The sequence below is a fragment of the Alternaria conjuncta genome (genome assembly GCF_024043145.1).
Source record: "Alternaria conjuncta strain BMP 0040 chromosome Unknown scaffold_9, whole genome shotgun sequence".
NCBI lineage: Eukaryota > Fungi > Ascomycota > Dothideomycetes > Pleosporales > Pleosporaceae > Alternaria > Alternaria conjuncta.
This window is the reverse complement of record NW_026250098.1, coordinates 185546-208053: the sequence shown is the minus strand read 5'-3', so window position 1 is coordinate 208053 and position 22508 is coordinate 185546. Positions and strand designations below refer to the sequence as shown.

Below are 22508 nucleotides of genomic sequence, written 5' to 3'. Positions count from 1 at the left end.
TTGGCTTTGCATTCAATATGTCATATCTAAGCTACAAGTTCATATTGTCCGTAAGGCTGCTCACAGATGAACGCTCACGCTCTCGCTGCGGGCTGTGTGAGCGTGCTTCCACCATCGGGGTACAAGACCTGCTCGTTGAAGAAGACACCACCTGGACCAGCCAGTAGGAGTACAGTCGCAGCCATGTCGGTGTCAGCGCCAGGACGACCAGCAGGGTTGCTCATTCCGGACTCGATTCGGCTCTTGTTGTCCTCGTCGGAAGTGCCAGTGGTCATCTACATCATGTTAGCTCGACCTTCACCAACGTGCTTTTCGAATGTCAGAGTTACATACCTCACTTGGGAATACACCAGGCGCGATGGTGTTGACGCGGACCTTGGTGCCCGCAAACGTCGTAGCCAGCATACGGCTCAAGTGTGTAGCAGCCGCCTTGCTCGACGCGTAAGAGAACTGGCCGCTGCTGCTACCCTTCATGTATCCTGAGATACTGCTAACATTGATGACTTGCGAGCTGTATCCAGGAGTGACCTTGCCGCCCTTAGCCAGTAGAGGCAGGAAGTACATTGACATCCAGAAGATGCTTCCGACGTTGGTCTTCATGGTGTCGGCCCAGTTCTCAGGCTGCGACTTGAGAAAGTGGTCGGAGATGGCTTGTGCGTCTTCCATGTTTGGCTGGCCGTTTGCGGAGAACTTGGTGTTGTCGTCGCGGGCGATTCCGGCGTTGTTGACGAGGATTTGGATACCCTTGGGCTCTTTTTGGCACATCTCTTCGTAGAGACGCTTTACGTCGTCCTTCTCGCTGAGTAGTGTTAGTATCGACACTCACCATGTTGATAGATCGTGTGCTTACCTGACATCTGCCTGGATGGGAATGATCTTGCCTGGACCACCGCCGCTGTATAGCTCCTCCGTCTTCTTCAGTACCTCGTCACGTCTTGACGTGATGTACACTTTCGCACCGTTTGCGACTAGCGCTTGTGTGATCATCAATCCAATACCAGTTCCTCCACCAGTAACGAGAGCGGTGACATGAGAAACATCAAAGAGCTTGGAGCCCTTGAGCTCATCGGTGCTAGCCTTGCTGCCACTCATGTTTCTGACAATTTGGTATGTAGTTCTTGGGAGAAATTGATTCGTTCGTACTGTTGATGTGATGGATTTGGTAGCTGTAGGAAGGTTTCTTGAGAAGAGTCGGAGCATGTTGGGATATGCTTGTAGTGGTTGCGACCTTTATGTGGTTTAAAGGTGGAGGAACGATGTCACAGTTGGATGCGAACATGATGACGTTGAGACGACGCATGAGTGCTTGTAGAGGGGGTCCAATGCATTAGGCACTGGCGCGACGCGTCGATGCATGCTATGAGCGCTTGCAATCATCGAATTCTGCATTCCCCATAGTAGAAGCGTACGCCACCAACATGTAGCATGCCTTAGCATCGGTTTATGCTGGTGAAGACGGCAATCACGGCTAGAAGCGAGTTGAAGAACGATGCCGCTAAGCATGCAACAGTTAGACACTGGCCTGGACGCGCAAAGACGTGTCGTTAGATGCCTCCATTACAGTGTCGTCCTGTCCAGATAAGCACAGTACTTCAAAGCTGTCTCAGTCGCATCGCCAGTAGTCACGAACGCTTCCAAGGTTCGATTTGTCGCTTGTCATGGCTTCGTCGGTGCAGTCATGCGATATCTTTGAAGTATGGTCATGTTTGGACAGCTAATAAAAAACAGACGCCAAGGCGATGCTTGCATCGTGAGTACCATGGAGAGCTGAAGTCGCGAAGTGTGATGGTGTCGAGCTGCGTTCTACTACAAGTGTGCACGAGGTATGACGCAATCGATCCTCCGAATCATCTCCGGAGCATCTCCGGGCAGTTGCTCATCCCTCAACGAACGCTGGCTTAGAAACCGCGCACTTGTTACAAACCACCACGCCAACGACTGGCATAGCGAACGCGCATTGTCGAATAGCTACGTCCAGCACGCAATTCGCGCACTTTGTCAGCACGCACACAGTCATTGGTCAATGGGCATTAGTAACACAGCTTGGCCTCGGGAATAGAGCTATGGCATCATCGCCACAGAGATGCCGAATGAGGGGAAGCCCCGGCGGATGAAGGGCGACTTGACGTCGCAATGGTAGGAAGCATTTCTAATCGCATAGACATATATAACAGCATCGAAGCTGTCCTTGATCTCAACTTATATCCACACAACTTGCCACAAAGCCACTGACCCAGCAACTACCATCACCACCCTCGATCTAGTCTTCGCAAACCTTCGATCATACAATTCTCATTACGACTGCGAACGAATCTAGCATACCAGTCACCAAAATGACGACCACCGCCTCTCTTCCGACACCCGCACACCAACTCTCCAACCCCACGCCTACCACCAGCGACACAACATCCTCCGACGTCAACTACCAAGGCCTGCCCATCCCTCGCGGCCCCGTCACAGCATCGCTTTCCTTCTACAAAGCCCCCGAAGACGGCTCACCACCACACAACTACGTCGAGCCGCTCCCAGGCGTGCCACAACGGAATTGGGGCGACGATTGGACCAAAGTAGAACTCAACGACCTACGAGGTCAGGAGCAAAGATTCACACTAGACAACAACGCCTTCGATACATACCAGAACATCAAGAGTGGGCTGGATAGAGATGGCTTCTCCGACGATGACGCGATAAAACGGGTCTACTACCCAGAAGTAGAGGAACTACTCATGAAGAACGTACAAGGCGCGCAACGAGTCCTCCTCTTCGACCACACGATCCGCCGACCGACCGGCAACCGCAACCCCGTCCAGCGCGTACACATCGATCAAACACCTTTCTCCGCCGCCGAACGAGTCAAATTCCACCTGCCCGACGAAGCCGAACAACTGCTGCAAGGACGGTACCGCATCATAAACGTTTGGCGCCCGCTCAACGGACCTGTCATGGGCAGTCCGCTTGCGGTCGCCGATAGCCAGACAGTGCGCGACGGCGATTTGATACCTATTGAGCATCGCTACCCCGATCGCAACGGACAGACGGCGGCTGTGGCATATAACTCGGGGCAGAAGTGGTACTATTGGTCTGGCATGATGAATGAGGATCGTCTATTGCTCAAGTGCTTTGACAGCGACGAGAATGTAGGTCAGTGGGGACGTGTACCGCACACGGCCTTCGTGGACCCAAGGACACCAGATGGCGCGGTTGGTAGGGAGAGTATTGAGGTCAGAGCGCTTGTCTTTGGCTGATCGATGCTTCCCTACAACCTTGACCGGACCTCTCCTTCATTATGCCACGTCTTCATCCCACTTGCGTTATATCAGCGCTTTGTAGTAGTAATTCAGTTTCGTTCCTCGTAGTTCATATGCATTCATGTATTGGCTAAACTTTCATCATCTCCATCAAACGAACGTTTTCCGTGTATCCATGAAGAGTCAGTGTAGATTCATTACTTGAGGTGCAACACGTCTCGCCTTGCAGACAAGACTATCGAGCTGTCTGCACTAAGCCCACATCGATGCTCAATTCCACTATCGTCGTTGCTTACCGAGACTTCTCAACCTCGACCTCCCCAATATCCTGTCCAATTACCTTAATCTCGTGCTTCTCGGCGTTGTCCTTCTCGACCTCCTTTAGCTTCTCGGTGAGCTTCTCGTTCAACTTCTCGAGCGCAACGTTGTACGACCATCCGTGTCCTCCAATGCTCCTGTCTCTGACTTTGCGGTCCGGAAATACGGGGAAGAGAGTCGCTCCTCGCGAACCAACCTGCCCAGGCTCGCTCTTGAAATCAACGTCCTTTTCCGTGAACCCGTTCTCGATGCCGAGAGATCGGCTGAGTTGGACAAACTTTACTACTCCAGTGTTAGCACATGTATGCGAGAGTCTGCAAGTCCATGATATTATCCAGGTACGACAGAGGGCATGAACACTCACTTTTGACTTCAGTTTGAAGAGTCACATGTGCTTTCTCTCGGCCCGAGTCGTCGTACTCTTCTTCCTCGCTTGATTCGCTATCAATATTGCTGTCGTCTTCGCAGTATCTTTCACGTTCTTCTGTGCTCGGTCTTTCCGCTTCTCTCTGCTCGTCGCATCTTGAGGACGCGCAGGCCTGGTTCATATGCGGGCTCGAGCAGCTGTTTGACATCGCGAATGATAAAGATAGACGAAAAATTTGTAGGCTATGAAGAAGATATTGATCTATCAGACTCGTTCTCATAAGGTAGGTATCGAATTTATAGCCAAGTATGAGTCCTAGATGCCGGTCAAATTGGTAACGAACAAGTCATACATGAGTCAAACTTGGAATACGTGACCCTATTGACTAGGATGGTGCGACGGGGAGGGACATTGTGAGGATGACAGTGCAGATTCTGGGCAGAACTAGTGCTGTATACATTTTCATCTTTGAGTGGTTTTATCACGAAAAGAGGCCGTCTTTCGAAAACAATATCCCACTTCCTTCCAATCAAGATTTGATTGACCGCACACAGTCTATCCAAATTCTTAGATCTCATCTTTCCAAGTATACCACACTCATGTCAACTTGCATATACCTAGGTAGACGCCAGAGCGTGCTAATCGAGGAGCTGCACGTTCGTACTATGATTTCCTCGAACCCTTCCATTTCTCAATTGCTTTGTCTAGTCGTTTCACGTCGTTCATGTCGAGGCTGCAGTCATAACCTCCTTCCCGTAAGTGCATCGTCTTTAACGGCCAGAAGTCTCGCAGGAGTATGCGCAGCACAACTTCGTCGTCCGTTTCTGGAAGTTCCACGAACCGCAGGATGACCTTCCTCCTGCCGGCATCTTTTACTACCAGACTTTCGATACCTGGTAGCATTCGTGTTAGTGTTCATAGTTGCCAAGCCTATTCTGCGCGAGTATATGCATACGGAGCTTGTCCAGGTCGTGTTTCAAGTAACCCATTTCTTTCTCAGTGAACTCGATAGAAACGTTCGATCCAGACTTGTGGGACTTTACGAAACGCTGGAGATCCGAGAGATCAAAGTCGAAGTGAACAAGTTTGGCTTGGTTCTTGAGCTTGTTTCTTGTCTTCAGCAAGCGTATCAGGCAGAATAAGGATTTTAAGCTCATGGTTCTTTGCTTAAAGGTAACTCGTGGAGTATAGTCGGTGTGGTGGTTGTTAGAAGTATGCCCTTCTCCAAACTACGAAAATTTCGGTACGAGCGATGACTCGGCTTCGAGTCATTCTGAGCTGGCGTCACACTCATATGCTGGATAGAATCAACACGGGCTTGTGTAGGCACAGGCAGGTGGGCCGCAATGTTGACTTGTTGTTACACCAAAAGGTGACTTGCTATGACTCCCAACTACAGTGATTCTCAGCCTGCAGGTATTCAACATATGAACTGACTGCTAGCTGATCATCAGCTCCCCTTGAGAAACTCCATACATGAAACGTCCACTCGACATTTCTGTATTTCTGCCATCCAAAGCTCCTTCCTACCCTCAATCCTAGCGTAATGACGCACCATTGCATCCTCAACGTCATTCGTCACAATGAATCTCAGCTCAACAGGTCGCCCCGTGGTTCGCCATGTTGGCCAATCGTCGTACACTTGTTTCGTCAGTGACTTTCGGTCATATCGCTTATGGATTGGGCCAACAACATACATGTCTCTCCCAGCGATTTTGCTAGCTCCTTCAGTTGTTTGCGCAATTGAGAGGTGGTGTCACGGCGTCGTAGAGTGCTTAGAATCCCAGTTTTTGGATGGAGTTTACTCTTGATGTCCGCGAGTTCGAATATGAACTCTGCAGGGGGTTCGGTTGCTGCTTGCTGCTCAGTCTTGTTTTCAGAGCAGTCTTTCGTCTTCGAGGCCTGATCTTTGTTCTCTCTAGGCATCGTAAAATGAGTATGTTCAAAAGCGGTAGCTTGATGGAATGAAGAGCTTCTAGGTTTCTGTAAACAATGTGGTGATGAAGCGTGTGAGCAAAGAGATGGGTCTTTTTATGCGAGCAGTGACTCAAAATATAGAGTCATGGTGTTGACTTAACACTACAAACATGAGCAACGCGAAACTGCATGATAGTTTCCGAGTGTCATGTCTGCAAATCTGGATGTGTGACGAATTCATCGCACAAGAAGGTAGTGAACCGTAAATATAGTGTAACAACTTGACTTGACGGGGTGCATAGAACTTCAGGTAAGGACACGATGAGATTGTCAGTATTATCGAACGATGACTGGGCTTTTCCGGGTATATTGGGTCATGAAGAAGTGTCATTGCTGGCGCGCTAGAGTAAAGGCCTTGCGTAAGAGTACAGAGTCTTTACCCGGGTCCTTAAAGAGTGTAGTGTGTAGCACTAGTAGAAGAGAAACAGAGAACTCGGAATGTGTTGAGACAATCCAGACATTCTTACACTGACTGTTGAAGTCATGCATAATTCATTGAAGCGTCGTACTTCAGTAGTCGTCACCCCGAGAGACAATCTCTTTGCAGTTGGGCCTTAGCAATACTGTCTGTGAACCCACTCGTCAGTCATGGCCAAATGTTTCTATGATGGGTTACTCACATGCTCAAACTGCGCGATGAACGAACCAGGAATATCCACCAGCGGCGCATATGCCTGAACGATACCACTGTTGACCAGGGTTCGCATACCGAGGTGGTATTTCTCCACAACCGGCAAACGTTCAAGCTGACGGCGAGCAAAGACCAGAGTCCCAAAGTTCTCGTCGATGGTCTTCAATAGCGATCTCGCGGACGAATGATGGAGGCCGGCAGCGCTGACGCCCTCGTTGCGTCCGTAGCCGTATACGCCAACATCGTCATGAAGGTATGCTTTGCCGGTGCTACCGAAGGTTTCAATCGCGAAGATGTCGCCTTCTTCCATACGTTGGGAGGTCTTCGTTTTGACAAAGGGAACTTGCTTGTCGCCATGGATGCGATAACGTAGGATGTTGTGACCGGTGATGTTACGCACCGCCTTCACGGGAATGGCCTTCCCTCCGAGCTCCACCTCATAACTTTCCATAACCTCTTGTATCATCTCACTAATATGGTCAATTCTCGCATCGATACCGGCTTCTTTCAAGCCTGTATCAGTAGCTGCCTTCACCGATGCTAGCAGGTTGTCATAGATCGGATTGGCAGCGACAGTGAAAGCGCTATCCACGATTCTGCCATTGACATGCACGCCGAAATCGATCTTGAGAACGTCATCTTGTTGAAGGAAGACTTCCTTCGCACCGGCATTCGGAGTCCAATGTGCGCCGATGTTGTTCAAGCACAAGCCCGTTGGGAAAGCGAGACCAGCTTTGAGACCATCTCCGGTTTCAAGACCCTGGTGGCCAACGAGTGTACGAACACTATCATCAATCTCCTCGGCAATGCGGGTGAGAGACACGCCGGGCTTTGCAATGGTCTGTATGTACTGGCGCACCTGACGGTGGACCTCGGCGGCCTTACGATAGTCTTCCAGGAAGTCGTCGTTCATGTTTTCCAAAGCGGCCAGATGGCGAAGCTCTCCAGCCGTGGTGCGCTGGAGGTTCTCGTCCTTGATGGCATACTCCACAGTCTGACCTAGCGGGTATTTTCGGCCCTGGTACAGATCCACTAGCGGCACCCTTGGAGGCGCTGTCTGCTGTGTTGGTGACACTTTCTTGCTCCTCTTCTTGTTGCGCTTTCTTTTCTTCTTCGCGCCTTCCCATTGTCAGCTCGAGATCGAAGTCACGTGATCCCAACTCACCATCGTTGTTCTTCACGTCAGCTCCAAGCTTCGCGATATCATCATCATCGTCTCCGTCTTCATCCTGCCCTTCGAGTACGCCTGAAAGGAGTCCGCTAGCGGCTGCTGGCTTGGGAGGGTTGATGATAGCGATTGCAGCGTCCGCCGACGACCCTGTCAGCTGTAAGCATACGTCTTCTCAGAATAGCTTCGATCGCGCTCACCGTCTGGGCCTTGGCGATGATCTTCTGGAGACTTTGACCCCATGACTGCTTCGAAGCGACTGTCATCAAGCTTCCGAGCTACTGTTGGTGTTGGTGTTGGAGTTGGTGGTCAATGAAGCGGCGCGGAGCTACCTAGGCGACACGGTGGGGCCTGGGCGGGGCGCAACAACGGTGTGCCTTCTCCACTACCCCGTCCTGCCACCAGCACGACGTCGCACAAGATCAACATCAATTCCTCGCCTCAGTCAAAACCACGAACGAGACCGAAACTCAGCCTCAGACTGCCGAAATTGTTTATACCAGACTTTGACACTGTTAGAGGCGCATCGAGCCCGGATGGGCCCCTGTCATTGTACAGTACCAGCAGAGTACAACTCCCGTTACAAGCACAACATTCACGCAAGAGTACGAGGCGATTGCCGTTGTCATTGTTGATATCGACATCTCGAATGCTTCGCAAACGCGATGAACGGATCGAGACCACCCGCGCGTCCTATGTGACCTGGAGAATACCAACTGGCACTGCAGTGCCATCTCAGGCTGTTTTCAAACCTTGGTAGATGCGCAGTAGCCTCATTCGATCATCCCTTCTGATGGCACAGACTTTCAAGACTGAATACCCGATCCTACTTGAAGATCACCTGGGCAATGATACCCCAGTGGTGGACCTCGAAGTTGCCGAACCTCCAACAACAGCTTGTTTAATGCCTCGGGAATTGTATCGCCCACTGCTGCTTCACTAAGCGGCTGCCCACCAGCTGAAGATACAATACGCGCTTGATATCTCTGGATTCCCCTAAAGCGGTGCACGTATTCCCGTTCGACGAGCACCTTGAAGGCATTGAGTGAGTTCCCCGACAAATTCGGGTCCCAGACATCTACGTTGCGACACAGATTTCAGTTAGTAGAGCTCAGGTAACGACAGTAACGGGCGTAGTTACCGATGATATCTTGCTTCGTGCGCTCATACTCAGGACCCAAAGCATCGATGGATCTCCATTTGTGGAAACTTGTCTCGGTTCTTCCACTCCCAGCAAAGATAGTGCAGATGCACTGCCACATTGGAAAACAGTACGAGTTGGTGTAAGTGGTAAGAGATGCAAATTCTCAGCAAGGCTTTCTGAAGAACGAGCGGAAACAGGTATATTCGCAGCCATACACTTTATACTCAGCATGAGTCACAATCGAAGACGAAGTATGCCATCACCAGAGCCATTCCAACGCTTTCATGAACAGTCGCAAAAGCACAGTGAAGAAACTGGTCATGGAGTTACTAGTAATTAGGTGGTCTCTACATCCCCGGCGACCTCACACAGCTATGGCACTTGTTACACCAACCGGCATGGCCAAAGTCTGGGCAACGATCGTTACGTGCCCTTCGACGAAGCGAAAGTTGCGCCGTGCATGCAACTACGGCCCGACACCGAAGGTGTACTCTAGCGAATGAACGTTGCGTCACTTCCAGCGGCAGAATAGCTGTAGAAGGCGGAAACATACTGAATAGGCGTTGTAACTTGGACAACTCGTTGGCGAAAGCAGGATTGCTTTCGGGATGGCAACAAAACAGAACGGGCATCAAGGCATGGAGACCTGTGAGCATGAAGATGACATCCTTCATATTCCTGGAGGCAGTCGCGGCAGTCTTATTCAATATTGATACCGTAAGCAGCGTATACTTTTAAGACGTCTGGTTTTGAGAAGAACGTGACAGGAAGGGACTCCCAGCACGAAATTGCCGAGGATGACTGTTCAGGTGTCGCCAAGACGTCGCACTTGTCGTACGAGAACGCCACCAAAACGAATTCTGACTTGTGCAACCACCCCTCAGCACCGCGCAACCATAACCAACGAGCCGTATTGCTGGCTTTCTCGGCCTGTCTCCCGTCCAGGACCTCTGCAGCATCTATACGGCTAGATCATTCATGTTGGCGAGTTCATCATGCTCAGTAAGAGTCGGAGTCACCTTTTCAATAAGGGCAAGGGCAGTGCAAGGTCTTTAATCCTTCAGGCGCCCTGTTTACCCCTGCAGAAAATGAGTCTGCAACGAGCCGCATGGACCCAAAGATAGACGGCTCAATGTCGCTAAACGTCTAGATCTTCCGCGGGATTGGCTAACTCGCTTGGCAAGAACAGCATGATTGGTTGAAAGAGACGGGCCTTGGAAGAGGCGCAAGGCTGCATCAATCGCTTAAGGGGAAACGAGATGTGCCTGCACGCTTTGCACGACCGGTGAGCTAGCCATGTAGTTGTCTGGGCCGGCGGCGCGGTGCTTGATGGTGCTTAAGATGAGGGCGTGGCCCTGACGGCTGGAGACAGCCCTACAACTTTACTAATATCTAATTTTCGCGTTTCGCGACCCACGATCGTTACTTTCTCAGCGGATAGCAATATGGCTGCCCGATTCGCCCTCGTAGCGATCGCTAATGCCGCCATTGCGAGCGCGCAGTTCTTGGATGATGACTACAGTACCACTCGTTATACTTCAGCATACTGGACCTACACCTACGCTCAAGCGGAGGTTGCCACACAAAGCCTGTACACATATTATGACGACACCGTCGCTACCGAGACTTACACTGAGTACCGCACTATCAAGGATGGAGTCACTCCTACGATCGCACCGTACTCGACGTCCACAGCCCTCGGCTACTACGACGATCTTGAGGTCGTATACGCGTATTACACAACTAGTGCGGTGGCCGAATCTGATCTTGTGCCTGAGTATGATTACTACGCGACTTCCCCTTCGGCGACGGCGACGACCACCGAGACAGTCAGGGACATCGAATTCAGCATGCCAGTAACGATGACGGCACCTGCGTCATGCCCCACACCATGTAAGTACTACGTTCTCTCTTCGAATCTCTTCGACACTGACTTTGACTGCCTGTAGTTACCATAACAACATCCGCCTCTGTATACGTCCCAACTCAGGTTACTGCGCAACTTTCACCAGCTTCGATTGAAACATCCTCTGCCACTGCCTACTCCGGCACCCTTTACCTTTGGGAGACATGGTACCTTTCCGAGAGCGCGGCGCCTTTCACGTCAACGTCGGACTACTACTACTCTGTCTATATGGCGGATTGTAGTACACCTCCGGGATCGTACAACACTCACACCTCGTCGTCTGGCGGCTCAAATCGCGGCAGCTCAGACAACGACGACAGTGACAGCGACAGCTCATACGACAGTTGCTACTACTATTACTGTAGATCTCGTGTGATTACATGGATCATCATCATTGCATGCATAATCCCCGGGCTCTTCCTACTTGGATTCCTCGAGTCTTGGTTCTGGTTCCGTCGCCTCATGCTCGGTAAGAGTGCCATGCGTTTTGGTACGGTCTGTTGGATTCTCATGTCGCTCTGGGTACTTTGCTTCACTCGTATGCAAGATCGCCGAAGTGCTGAAGACCAGAAGATGTTGGCTGAGAGGTGGAAGAACATGGGTAGCGGAGCGGCTTTCAAGGCTTGGTGGAAGTGGGGATTCCGTCATAGGTACCCTGAGGAGTTGCTGGGTCAGTTCAGCAAGACCACCGTCGGCTTCGTACCGCCCGGACAGCCGCTGTATCCGACAATGGCACAAACACCTGGTGCTTCCCAGCCTATGGTCCCTGGTCAAGTTTACTACTACGGCCCTCCGCCTCTGGGCTGGGTCATATCACCGAACGGAGGCTTCGTTCCACCTCAAGGCTACACATACCCACCTCCTCAGCAAGCTGGCTACTACGGCGATATGACTAAAGCTGGACCGGTGGTGTCTCAATCTCCCGTTTCGGCAGTGGGCTACCCACAACCGCAGCAGCAGATGGGCAATGTCTCTCCTGTAGCCCCTCAGGTCCCTCAGGTCCCTCAGGCCGCGCATACTGCTCCTCAGAACGGCTCTCATACTCCTACGCCATATGGCGCCCCACCGAACGTGGGTACAATGCCATCACAAGCACCACCTCGAAGCCCCTCACCCGAGGGACCATCACCTCCACTTCCACCACGACCTGTGGCTCTGGCAGCGCCGCAGACTCCACCTGTGAACTTGAGCGATGCGACAACTACAGACGATGCAGCAAAACAGGAGCCCACCGCACCGGCTACTTCTCCTCCTCCGCCGAAGAACGACCCCAACGACCGGAGCTTGTATGAGTAGGCTTATCAGTCAACTCAATGTAATGAGACTCAATGAGTCAAGAAAGTAGACCACATTGGTCATGAAGAAAAAGTAGTCGCAGTTTAGCATAGTTCTCCCTGAGCGTTTCGCGTACAGATACCCTAGCTCGGAGTCATTTTTCTACGTCATCAATGCGACGACGACAATACACACTGTAATATGGTCACTATCATCACACACTTGACACATAACTTCCACACTCCTTCAAGATTATGCGATCTCGTTCTCTCATCGAGTTTCCAAACTTGACAGTCCTAATGGGTTTAATATATATTGCCAGATCACGGATAGTTCATGATTCAGCTGGTATAGCCCTCGTGACGCGATTCTTGTGTCTTTCAGTTTCGTCTAATGTAATGACACTGATCATCGTGTCATGACGCCAGGAGTCAAAAACGGGTATGCGTCATATTAGACATAAAAGCCCAGATCGAGTGTCTACATCATGTTTCTCAAGCACCAACTTCATCATGCCAAGGAGCTCTCATGAGAAGGAACCTCGTTTGCACGAAGATCTTGCAGAGTTAAAGCCAGAGCCTTACCCAAAGCTCCAGCTCCAGGACCTTGGACTTCCAGCCGACGAAGTACGTCATGCGAAGGAGCTTGAAGACCGAGTAATAGGTCAGTAACTTGATCAACTCCTCCAGAGGTCAACTTCACAGCTAAAGACGCAAAATTCCAGAGCAGAAAAGGATAGCAGATCCAGAACTTACTCGGGACGATCCAGACAACACCATCTGCATCTGTTGGGAGACTACCAAAACGGAGGAGAGGACGAAATACCGGGCAAGCCTCGGAACCAGCCGAAATCCCACCATCATCATTTCAACCAATATAAGTGACTGGCATACGAACGCCGTTGAGGCGCTCCACGATCTCGATGGGAAGGTCATGCCTGCACGTTGCTCGAATGAGCCCGAGACGAACAGCATCCAAACAACCATCGACGGCGACGAGACCAACAGGAAATATTATGGAGACTTGCAAGGGTAAAGAGCTGTCTAAGACACTGCATTTGGGGTACTTGTACACAGACCTGCTATAGATGAACAATCGCTAAATACGAACGGTAGAGACACTCATCCCGCGACCCAGACGAAAACTGTCCCAGTTGTCAAACTATCTAGAGGAGAAAGCAGACTGGAACGTATGACCATGGGTAAGCTATCACTTCTTCTTGAAACGGGTGGTATCGATGCTCACATTGACGAGACATAGAGCGAGAGAAGAAGTTGAACTCCTCAAAATACGAACATGGTCATAATTACATCTGGGTACATTGGGAACGAATTTTGGAACCAAGTGGAGAAGCGAAGATTTCAGTGAGTCTTGTGAGACAGGGCGGCGACGAGTTTCTCCATGAAGGGAGTATGGTGGCGACAAGTCGTTCGAGTAGAACAGCAAGGAAAGCATTGATGGATCTCTATAAGCAGTACGATAAAGATCAGCTCATCGAAGGTACCTGGCAGCGTTTTCTAGAACGGTGGTCGATATCGCGGCTGGGCCTGTCTTTGCCTTGGGATTCTGGTATGAGGATCAAGTTACTGGGGGCATGCAACTAATACATGATATCACGCATTTTAAATTTGATGATAGCTTCTGTTTTTGAACCCTTAGATAGATTGCGCATGGTTTCGCAATTTAACATGGTTGTACTCACCAGACTACACAGATAACCTTGTTACGACTTCACGGAAGAGAAGAAGTGAGGATAGTCCTAGGGTTGCGACAACCCACTCATATCAATCTTCATAGTCAGACAAGCCTTCTACATCATGTGAGCTTTTTATTGAACACGTCCTTCCGTGAGTAAAGTACTGAGAGTCATTACGTGCTCTTACTCACCACCAGTCACTATGGAAACCATGAATCACAGCATCTATAAGAGGCCACAACATCGTGAAAGAATGCTATTACAATTGATAGCTCCAACATGCCAGCAAAAAATGCCATAAATGGTGTGTTCGTCGAGAGTCTGGAAGAAATGAGTACGAACGTCAACCACCGAAGGCCTTCTCCGAGACGTACAAACCCACCAGCAGCGCAAACCGAACTGTCAGCCACACAATTCAAGGAACCAGACTATCGAGATGGCACGTTTGTTATAGAGCCACAGGAAGCCGCCTTTGCCAACGACTTTGACTTCAAGTCCTCGGCAACGTCCAGCACACAGAATACTGGGAAGGAAACTCTGCTCTTGGAGTGTCCCCTTGGCGACGTATCGGGAAAAGACGAGAGTTACATCAAGAGCATCAAAGGTATGACAACGCTATCACTATGGTGTCTCAGTCTGCTACTAACTGGAGAGAATTTTATATGCTGCGTGTCCGACCAGATGTAAAAGTTGATCGACATGTCGATATCAAGTGGACTCCCGTGGTTGAAGACAAGGTCCAGGCTGTACTTGTGGTTGGAATGCAGAACGAGATGAGAAGCAAGGCTGCAACAAGCGCGAGGAAAGCATTGAGGGATCTCAAGGGGCAGGTGCAAGCTGCTGGTGGCAAAAGAAAGAAAAGGACAATCTTTCGGCGGTGGATGTTGTGCCGTGGCTAAAGGCAGAGAAAAGGGGGAAATTGTTATGGTATTGACTTCTCTTCGTCATCAAGGTGCAGCTCAACTATCTCAGTACTCAGACACTTCGAGGTGTTAATATGCACGTCAGCGATTTCGTCAGGACAAAGAATAAAGGGCATCTTTCATTGAGAAACTACCTGGGTATGATCAGATGAATCCACCAAGGAAATACTCTCCTCCGCCCAAGAAGCATAACCTTACATCTAACCCTTCTGCTTCGTGAGATCTTCTGGCTTCATATTCTTCCAAAATTTCTGTAGAGCTTGCATGACAGTTGCACCTGTCGCGTGAGCCTCTTCCGCATCTGGAGTTGAACCGATACGAATCTCACACATCATGACCTTGCCCGCGTCATCAAAAAATCGTGTAAACCACAGCCAGCTGCCCAGATTACGGATTCTCTCGGCCGACAGACATGAATTTACTTTTTCTATCGTCATGTGAGTCCAAGTCTAGTGATAGACACTTTGCGTCACGAACCCTGTATGTCCTCAACCAAATCTTTCTCGGTTGGAGAGAAAGAAGGGGCCGAGCCTTTGCCGTGTTCGGCAAGTGATGTATTGAGGAATGTCCAGACTTTGCCGTCTTCAGTGACTCGTGTATTTGGAGTCATGATATTGCCTTATACGCCGATGTTCTTGGTTGTGTGTGTGTGTGTGTGTGTGTGTGTGTCGAAATAAGAGGTAGCAGTCTCGCTTCGGTGGTCAATTTTGTATCAAGTGCAGCGCTCCGGATAACGAAGAATGATGCGGCACAGAATCGCGGCTTTTGTATGAAGCATGAGTCTTGAACGCAGATGACTCTATAAACGACTCATCTCCGCAATGCCACTCACCAATATGGCAAAGTCAGAGAACATGACTCTTTTATCTAACACTGTGACTATTGAGCTGTATAAGAGGTACCTTTATTGCAACAGTGGAAGTGTTTTTCATCGACACTAAAGTCTGGGTATAGCCCTTACTGTTTTCACTTGGTTAAGTAGTAAAGTCGTGCCTGGAAGTTTCAGGTATGTTTTGTGATGAGTACATAAATACAGAAATCGGACAACGAGAAGAGACTGATACATGAGCTTGCCGCTTGGATAACGCATGAACATTGAATGTAGATGACTCTACAGAGAAATCATCATCAAATGTTACTCATCTACGCCGCAGCGTCAGAGTAATGACCTAGCTATCGTAGACAGTGACTCTTGCACTGTATAAAGGGACGAAGACCTCGGTATCATAGCACTAAAGTTGCACTTCCTCACAGACTCTTATACAAAGTTTGAATGGTCTTCGTCCAAATCTTTAGGCGATAGCTTTGCATTCCATCACTCTAATAATCACCATGAGCGAGAACGACAGCGACAGCGACGGTGGTATATCCCTCCGAGACGACCAGAAGCCTTACGAGGGACTCGTAGAAACTTCAGTAAAGCTTCGAGATCTCATGAGCCGCAAGCTGTCCGATTACCAAGATGTTGGAGCAAAGATTGTTTGCATGAACAGTATGCCAATCCAATTTTTACTCCGACACGAGAGTGCATATGAAGAGAGCAACGCTAACGTAGACATTTGGTATAGATTTGCTGAAGGAGATGGATCCTGATTACGGCGACCGTAAGCAAAAGCCTTATAAGAGAATCAAAATCACCTACAGAGAGTATCCGAACACTGGCGAAGAGATCAAGGCGGGGAAGAAGGAATACGAGGTTGCCGTTAAGGTGAAACGCCCCGGATCGTCTCGCCGAATCACATTGTCAAAAAGGAGGCTAGACGAAGCTGTGGACGGAGTGCTCAGCGCTGTGAAGGAAGCGAGAGAATGTATGACGTGACCGCCTTGCTAGCAAAGTGCGACTATACCTAGGTATACGTGCTACACCTCTAGATAGGCAGTCAAAACGCACAAGACAGTGGCTCGACGATGCAAACACGATGTAAAATCCTGACTAAACCGTCTAATAAACCCTATCTTTCTGTTGAGAGATTCAAACTCATATGTTGAGCGAAGTTCTCTCGAGTTTGCTGTGCAGATGCAATCTCAGCGTGATTTGCGAGGGTCAATTGTACACTTACATCGAATGTCTTCCACGGCTCTCTTCTTTTTACTTAATATCGCGGGTCAACTCAGCGTGCCGTGGTCTTGGGGGAAGTTCCAGGCGATCGTGAAACTTTTGAATGCGGTGTGTCTGTATTTGCCTGTGTACCAAGTATGTCAATTAAAGTCATAATTGAGTGATGCGTAGGAAACTGAAGCTACTCAGTAGTTGGTGTGGCAGTTAGTGTCCATCGCCTTCTCAAGACTCAAGCTTGCTCTTGACATTGCGTCAGCCATGTAAATGACACTAATCTCATCCCAAGTAAAGTAGAACGTATTAATGTATGCACCAAAGCTGATGCCGAGAGAGCGAGAGAATCAGAAAATCAGTGCAAGCAAGGCCCGTTTGGCAGTCTTCATCTCAAAGACGTGGACTAGATCGAGCCTCTTGCTAGGAATGCAAACCTGTCAAGAAATCGACAACTTCTTTGATAGACACTGTGAGTAAAATGCACCACGAATCGAATGATCGAATGCCCAAAGGACACCGGGAACGATGTATGAGGCCAGCTCTTTATTAGGATATTATAAGACTAGATGTAGTCGAAATGAGTGTGCTCTAACCTTAAGAAATAAGTCCAAGACAGTTTCTGATCCATATCCACCAACCGCCCATTAACCGCCATCACAACATCCCTAACACAACACCCCTAATATGAAATCCCTGACACACCATTCCTTATCGAAAGACTCAAGCCTCGTAATCATTAAGACTACCCCGACCTTTCCTTCCTCAAAACATCATCGTCCAATCTCTCCTTGAGATCGTCCAAAGCTTTCGCAATATAATTCAACTGATTGCCTTGCTTCTCGGTACCATTTGGCAGCGTAAGGGTGATGACATGGCGAACAACGTCTACATCGTTGTCTTTATCGTTGATGCTGTTCAGCACGAAGTTCACGCCCGCGTTGAGAGTATAGTTCGGATCGAGCTTTTTCGCCAGGTCTACATCACGGTTAGATAGACCCTTTTTGCAATGTTTGTATGACAGCTTACCTTCGATGTTCGCAATGGTAATTCTTTGGCTGGGTGTAAGCGAACGGCCGTTGAGGCTGCCCAGGGAGTGTTGTCGTTGAGAAACAGACATGCTGGTCACTAACGATTCGCCGGCGTTTGAAATGACTGCTGGGTGAAGATGATGGGTTGAAGTTCGAGGTGTGTAAAATGTATTCAGGCTGTTGAATGTGTTCAGTCTGTTAAATGATGCAGTGGGTGTCGTTGTGTTCTACTACTTGCCTACGAGAAACCGCCAGATTTATACCACTGATGACTCCCATTAGAGAGACCCGGCCGTCGATACAAGTCATATCTGAATGGTTTCCCTATGTGTCCTTGCACGGAAATGACTGTAATCATGCTGTTTAGAGTGTCGAGATGTAGGTGTTTGGGGCCATCATATACCCATGGCGCGGGAGAAAGAGGAGATCGGTAGCAGCTAAGACATGTATGATAGGGCAAGCGGCCAGAGTCTAGTCACCGCAGTCACGAAAGAGGGGAAGAGGCTCATATAAGAGGAGTCTTCGATGGTGCAGGTCACTGTCTGTGGCCATAGAGGTATAGTCTGGCTGAGCGTCTCTATCGTGACTCTACGACCCAGGGCAGACTACGGCCTATATATCCTTGTGGAACAGTGACAAATACTGGCTGTAACACCATGTTAGAAGATGATATCACCATATGGCTACGATCAAGGCAGCAAAGGGCTCCAGCGTAAGTGAAGTGTAAGACACGGCACGGCAGACAAAGACTCGTGGACGCGCACATACATGTTGGCAACCACTACAGCGTAATTGACTCTCGGCTATGACGGAGACAAAGAAGAAGACGGGTAGTGTGATCATTTGGCGACGCGGAACTCAAGAGGGATGGGATAGTCCTGTCGAACATGCTGCTGCGGTCGAGTGACACGCTATGTAATTGTAATGCAAGGTATCTTCGACACACCTTGCGATAATTGCAGCTGTATGTGCGCTCTTTCTTCAAGTTTCAGTCACTGACACTAGAGCTGTGAAGTAGGTTGCGTTCAATAAGAGAGACTGGATGAATGAGACATATTCAGGTATTGGTATCTATCTTCGCGCTCAACATCAAGCAGCCAGCAGAACACTACAAGAAGTGCAGAATAGGACGCACGAGGGCGTACGAAAGAATCACAATCTACGCAAGCCAAATGCGATGCATGATATCCCAAGGCATCGATCCAAGAAAAGAGAAGAGAGAAGAAGAAAGAAAAAGTACTCCGACATGCCAGGCTCCAGCGTCCAGACATCGAGCTAAGAAGTATGTGGGAAAGAGAAAAGGAAAAGTCAAAACTCTGCTTCAACCACAATCGAAAAAACATTATCGTACAAGCGCCATCAAGAAGCGTGAAAAAGGGTATGGTGTGTATAGCGTTTCCATGTTGTGCCATTAGTATCCGTACTGTCGTCTAGCCGTAGCGGCGCGTGGGCGGCGTCCACCAGAACCAGGGCCAATGTCGATACTCTGCAGCTCCAAGCTGAGTGCCATGTCCTCGTTCTGTGTACCGTAGCCGCCGCCATTCATGTCCATGGGTACCTTTGCGGGGATGGGCGGTGCCGCGACACTGTGCCTTTGGGTACCACGTCGGTCATAGCTAGGGCTGCTGCCGTAGCTGTTGGGGGTGTCGCGTTCGCGGAGGACCTGTCGGTCTGGGAGTTGGTACTGCGGTGGTGTGTCGTAGGCGGATACGGGGCGTTGGTCGCGCCTTGTGGGCCTGCTGCGTGCAGTTGGATTGGGAGGTGCGTTGTGCTGGCTCTGGCTTGCGAGGACCAGCGCACCTGCGTTCACAGGCTGGTTGTAGTCGTTATTGAAGTCGTGTCTCGTGGTGACTAGCGCGTTGCTGTTGTCGAAGTTCATGCTGGCTGCATGGCGAATGCGTTCTCTGTCGGCACGCTCTCGTTGATATCGTTCCTCGCGTTGCATCGCGGCCTCGAGGTCTCTGCTGCCATTAAGCTGAGCTCTTGTGCGAGGAGCCTTCTCCTTCACTGTGCCCTTTGGTACTGGCTCAGGCGCCCAGTTGTCGACAGGTAGATGGTCGGACGCATCGACAACCCGGCCACTGAATGTGACAATCTGACCCTTGTCGTTGTACTCCATGCGACTGCCTGGCCGCTCGAGCTCATCGTCCGAAGGTATGGGAGACTTGCTCATACGAGGGTTGTAGACATCGAAACTGTCGGGGTTGAAGGCTACTCCAGACAGTCGTCGCTCACCCATATCCTCTCTGGAAGGCGGTGGGCGAGGTGAGACTGACTTACGCGTCGGCATACTTCTCGCAGGCAACCTAGACGAGCGATCGGTAGCCGGGTTAGGAGAGTGTCGTTCCATCTCAGGGTTCGGAGAGTAGCGATCCATGATCGGATTGGGCGAGTAGCGGTCCATTGCTGGGTTGGGGGAGTAGCGTGAGCCCACGTTAGGGCTTGTAGCACGCGGCTTGATGATCGGGCCGGCATCGTAAACTGGGGGAGACATCTGTCGAGGCTGCTCAGGCGGGTCATGGGGATAATAATCGTTCGTTTGGTACGCGGAATGATGAACCAGTTCCTGCGACTGAACGGGGTCTTCGTACTGAGTGATGGCCCGATACTCGGCAGGCTCAGAGTAGTGGCGCAGTCTCGGTGGTGTCTCGTACGATGGAGGCGCTTCGTAAGGTGGCGCTTCAATCTCCTGTCTTTGCGGGTTGAGTCCAGCGACAAGAGCACTCGGTAACGCCGGTGCTTCCTGTCGCAGGGTTTCTTGTCGTAGCGGGGATGGCACCATGTTGTCGCGAGACACTGGACGACTTGATGGCTGCGCTGGCATGCGAGGATGAGTGTAGCGTCGCTCTGCAGGTTGTCGGGGCGCGTAGTTATCGGCCTCGTATTGCTGGGGCGGCATGTCGTAGCTGAACTGACGGGGCTCTTCACGGGATCTCGCGGAGAAGCTGAGGGGCGCGGGTGCTTCTTCGCGGTAGCGCTCGCGCTCGTGGTTCTCTTGGTTCGGGTGAGGTAACGTGCTGGCATTACGCTTGTGCATTGGTGGCGGTGGTGGCATATCGTCCTCGTCTTCGACCATGGGCTGCATGGCGCTGCGTCTCCGATGCGTAGGGCTCTCATCTAGTAGGGGAGGAGCCTCGATGAACCGTTGGCCATAGTATTGGTCGAGTGGTGGAGCCGGTTCCTGCGCGTGCTCGCGGCTACGACTGCTACGCAGGGGTGCAACCTGATAAGTCGGATCCTGGTATTGGTCTTGGGCGTATGACTGAGCTGGCTGCGGCGGGGGCTCAATTCGTTGAGGCTCAGACTGCTGATGCTGGAGTAGCTGTTGCTGCAGGTACTCGATCTGCTTCTGTTGCTCCTGCAGTCTTTGCGATTGCGCCGGAGACTCATAGGCGTGCTGTGTTGGCACAATTGGTGCCGAATGAGAATGTACTGGCTCGGGGTGCTGCAGTGCCTGGCTCCGAGGAGATCTACCGTCTTCCTGCGACAGCCTTCTCTGGTCTGAGTGCCGGACATGTTGTGGCAGCGGATCGATCGGCTTCACCTCGTATGGCTTGGGCGCGGCGTAGGACATGTCGAAACTCTCTTCCCTTGGTAGGGGCATCCTCTGGACTGATGAGCGCGGGTTCGGCGGTGTGCTGTAGGAGGTTTGCGGTACAGGGCGCTGAGGAGTGTTCTGGCTCGATGACGATGCGGGGTTTAGGGGGGACGCGTCTGGTATGGGCCGGCGGGAGGGCGTGTCGGCCGGGCTGCGCTGCGTTGGTGACGGCTCGGTTGCTGTTCTTTGGTGTCGCGGGGAGCCCAGTTCTCGCGGACCAGCCCTAACGCCCCGCAGTCCTCGGTGCTCTGGTGTGTGTACTGGTGATGGCGTCGAGCCTGTGGGGTCGCTGGGCAGCGGGCGCCGCTTGACGGGTGCCATCTCTCGCGCTCCACCCACAGCAGCCTGTCCTTCGGGCTTGGTCGACTCCCTCCTCTTCTGCAGGACCGGCTTCTCGCTCTTCTCGCGGGTGTCGTAGTAGGTGATCTCCATTCGGATCTCGCCAGCGTACTTGCCCTTGCAATTGAGGCCCAGCCACTCGTCGCTCTGGCCTCCGCCGGGGGTGATGACGGAGTTGAGGTTCGCGAAGGCCTCGCCAATCAGCTCCGTCTTCTTGTCGTCATTGAAGACGGAGACCTTGAGGCGGTTGTAGTCGGGCGAGTCGTGGACGGTGAAGCGCAATTCCTGGTCCCTGCATATGTCAGTTGCGGGTGTTCGAAACTCGTCGAAGGCATACATACCATCGCGGTGTCTGGCCGCCGCGTTTGTCGGTCTTTGTCTTTTTGGCTTCCTTTCCTAACCGGGCAGCGCAGTACGGGTCCTGCTTGCCCATGGTTCTCTTGTTAGGCAGGTTGCGGGCGCGGTCCATGATGACAACCAGGGTGCCTATTACCGGCCCGTCGACCGTCATATCGGAAAAGATGCCCGCGGCGTGGGCGCCGCCGAAGCTGGGGACGTTCATGGCTTTGGTCGCCATGCTGAGGGAGTCGCCCGGGTGCGGGACTCGCGGAGGGCAGGCGCGTCGAGCGAGAGAGTGCGGTGGTGGGTGGCCGCGGGTGCAGCGTCGATGGCGGAGATAAGGCGCATTCGCTGCAATTGCAGGACAGAGTGGGTGGAGTCACAGCGAAAGAATGAGAGAAGCCAAAACAAAAGAGCGACGGTGCAGAAAGAGAGGTTTGGCGTGCTAGCAAGCGTGTTTGGGTGGATCGGGTTCGGCGGGTGTTGTTCTATTCCTAT

General features: G+C 51.1%; 10 protein-coding genes across 10 annotated transcripts; 4 read left to right on the top strand and 6 right to left on the bottom strand.

The window, feature by feature from the left end:
• Positions 1-74: 74 nt before the first annotated feature.
• On the bottom strand, positions 75-1092 carry J4E85_006513 (uncharacterized protein; the record flags this gene model as incomplete). The annotated part of the gene is made up of 3 exons (XM_051470750.1): positions 75-275; positions 334-799; positions 851-1092. The coding sequence occupies 3 exons, from the start codon at positions 1090-1092 to the stop codon at positions 75-77; spliced, it is 909 nt and encodes a 302-aa protein (XP_051324960.1).
• Positions 1093-2333: 1241 nt separating this feature from the next.
• Positions 2334-3245, top strand: J4E85_006512 (uncharacterized protein; the record flags this gene model as incomplete). The annotated part of the gene is made up of 1 exon (XM_051470749.1): positions 2334-3245. The coding sequence occupies one exon, from the start codon at positions 2334-2336 to the stop codon at positions 3243-3245; it is 912 nt and encodes a 303-aa protein (XP_051324959.1).
• A 295-nt stretch (positions 3246-3540) lies between these two features.
• On the bottom strand, positions 3541-4141 carry J4E85_006511 (uncharacterized protein; the record flags this gene model as incomplete). Its single annotated transcript, XM_051470748.1, has 2 exons — positions 3541-3848; positions 3931-4141. 2 exons carry the CDS (start codon positions 4139-4141, stop codon positions 3541-3543), a joined length of 519 nt encoding a protein of 172 aa, XP_051324958.1.
• A 455-nt stretch (positions 4142-4596) lies between these two features.
• On the bottom strand, positions 4597-5090 carry J4E85_006510 (uncharacterized protein; the record flags this gene model as incomplete). Its single annotated transcript, XM_051470747.1, has 2 exons — positions 4597-4826; positions 4889-5090. The coding sequence occupies 2 exons, from the start codon at positions 5088-5090 to the stop codon at positions 4597-4599; spliced, it is 432 nt and encodes a 143-aa protein (XP_051324957.1).
• Positions 5091-6420: 1330 nt separating this feature from the next.
• On the bottom strand, positions 6421-7952 carry J4E85_006509 (uncharacterized protein; the record flags this gene model as incomplete). Its single annotated transcript, XM_051470746.1, has 4 exons — positions 6421-6477; positions 6531-7660; positions 7707-7859; positions 7910-7952. The coding sequence occupies 4 exons, from the start codon at positions 7950-7952 to the stop codon at positions 6421-6423; spliced, it is 1383 nt and encodes a 460-aa protein (XP_051324956.1).
• Positions 7953-10298: 2346 nt separating this feature from the next.
• Positions 10299-12055, top strand: J4E85_006508 (uncharacterized protein; the record flags this gene model as incomplete). Its single annotated transcript, XM_051470745.1, has 2 exons — positions 10299-10746; positions 10803-12055. The coding sequence occupies 2 exons, from the start codon at positions 10299-10301 to the stop codon at positions 12053-12055; spliced, it is 1701 nt and encodes a 566-aa protein (XP_051324955.1).
• A 1954-nt stretch (positions 12056-14009) lies between these two features.
• J4E85_006507 (uncharacterized protein) lies at positions 14010-14376 on the top strand (the record flags this gene model as incomplete). The annotated part of the gene is made up of 2 exons (XM_051470744.1): positions 14010-14334; positions 14366-14376. 2 exons carry the CDS (start codon positions 14010-14012, stop codon positions 14374-14376), a joined length of 336 nt encoding a protein of 111 aa, XP_051324954.1.
• Positions 14377-15985: 1609 nt separating this feature from the next.
• J4E85_006506 (uncharacterized protein) lies at positions 15986-16472 on the top strand (the record flags this gene model as incomplete). Its single annotated transcript, XM_051470743.1, has 2 exons — positions 15986-16145; positions 16222-16472. The coding sequence occupies 2 exons, from the start codon at positions 15986-15988 to the stop codon at positions 16470-16472; spliced, it is 411 nt and encodes a 136-aa protein (XP_051324953.1).
• Positions 16473-17448: 976 nt separating this feature from the next.
• Positions 17449-17823, bottom strand: J4E85_006505 (uncharacterized protein; the record flags this gene model as incomplete). Its single annotated transcript, XM_051470742.1, has 2 exons — positions 17449-17681; positions 17733-17823. 2 exons carry the CDS (start codon positions 17821-17823, stop codon positions 17449-17451), a joined length of 324 nt encoding a protein of 107 aa, XP_051324952.1.
• Positions 17824-19145: 1322 nt separating this feature from the next.
• On the bottom strand, positions 19146-22248 carry J4E85_006504 (uncharacterized protein; the record flags this gene model as incomplete). Its single annotated transcript, XM_051470741.1, has 2 exons — positions 19146-21963; positions 22013-22248. The coding sequence occupies 2 exons, from the start codon at positions 22246-22248 to the stop codon at positions 19146-19148; spliced, it is 3054 nt and encodes a 1017-aa protein (XP_051324951.1).
• Between the last annotated feature and the right edge of the window lie 260 nt (positions 22249-22508).